This window comes from Sinocyclocheilus anshuiensis, unplaced genomic scaffold (genome assembly GCF_001515605.1).
Source record: "Sinocyclocheilus anshuiensis isolate Anshui unplaced genomic scaffold, SAMN03320099.WGS_v1.1 scaffold183, whole genome shotgun sequence".
Taxonomy (NCBI): Eukaryota; Metazoa; Chordata; class Actinopteri; order Cypriniformes; family Cyprinidae; genus Sinocyclocheilus; species Sinocyclocheilus anshuiensis.
Genome location: NW_015548309.1, coordinates 4,589,095 through 4,589,736, shown reverse-complemented (window position 1 = coordinate 4,589,736; position 642 = coordinate 4,589,095). Strand labels below are relative to the sequence as shown.

At 43.0% G+C, this 642-nt stretch overlaps 1 protein-coding gene across 1 annotated transcript in view; it reads left to right on the top strand.

Annotated features, from left to right (window-relative positions):
- The window catches only part of LOC107656393 (ataxin-7-like protein 1), an 18,814-nt gene that overhangs the window by 11,643 nt on the left and 6,529 nt on the right, over positions 1-642 (top strand). The window contains exons 6-7 of the mRNA XM_016444246.1: positions 65-147; positions 240-484. Coding sequence (XP_016299732.1) covers positions 65-147; positions 240-484 — 328 coding nt within the window. The remainder of the gene's footprint in view (positions 1-64; positions 148-239; positions 485-642) is intronic.

The following is a 642-nucleotide window of genomic DNA, read 5'->3' as shown; positions in this document are numbered from 1 at the left end:
TAATAATATAATAATATAGTTATTTTCAGCCAAATATGAAGTCATATTCTGTTTTGTTGTGCAGGGAGAGTGTTTGATCCTAATAAACACTGTGGGGTTTTGGACCCAGAGACAAAGCGGCCTTGCACTCGATCTTTAACCTGTAAGGTTGGTATCGTTACTCATTAGTGTGTAATTTTATCATATCTGTCCAGTGATCATTGTGGTGGTGTTCATAACATTGTCTGTGTATGTTGTAGACTCACTCTCTAACCCATCGGCGAGCCGTCCTGGGACGGAGGAAAGATTTCAACATCCTTCTAGCGGAGCATAAGGGCCGGGCGAAAGAGAAGGAGACGGGGCAAAAAAAGGAAGCTCAAGCAGGCAGCCAATCAGTGCAGGTCACACAGTCACATGATGCAGCAACCAGCCTATCCACAAGCTGTAGCAATGCCAAGACCACGCCCACTCTCAAACTGCAGCTGGCAAATTCACACTTACACAGGTACATACTGCTGACTACATGACAGTCAGTGACTCTACTGAACAGAACTGCATAAATTGATTCACAGATTTTAGTTAAAGGGGTCATATGATGCGATTTCAATTTTTCCTTTCTCTTTGGAGTGTTACAAGCTCTTGGTGCATAAAGAAGATCTGTAA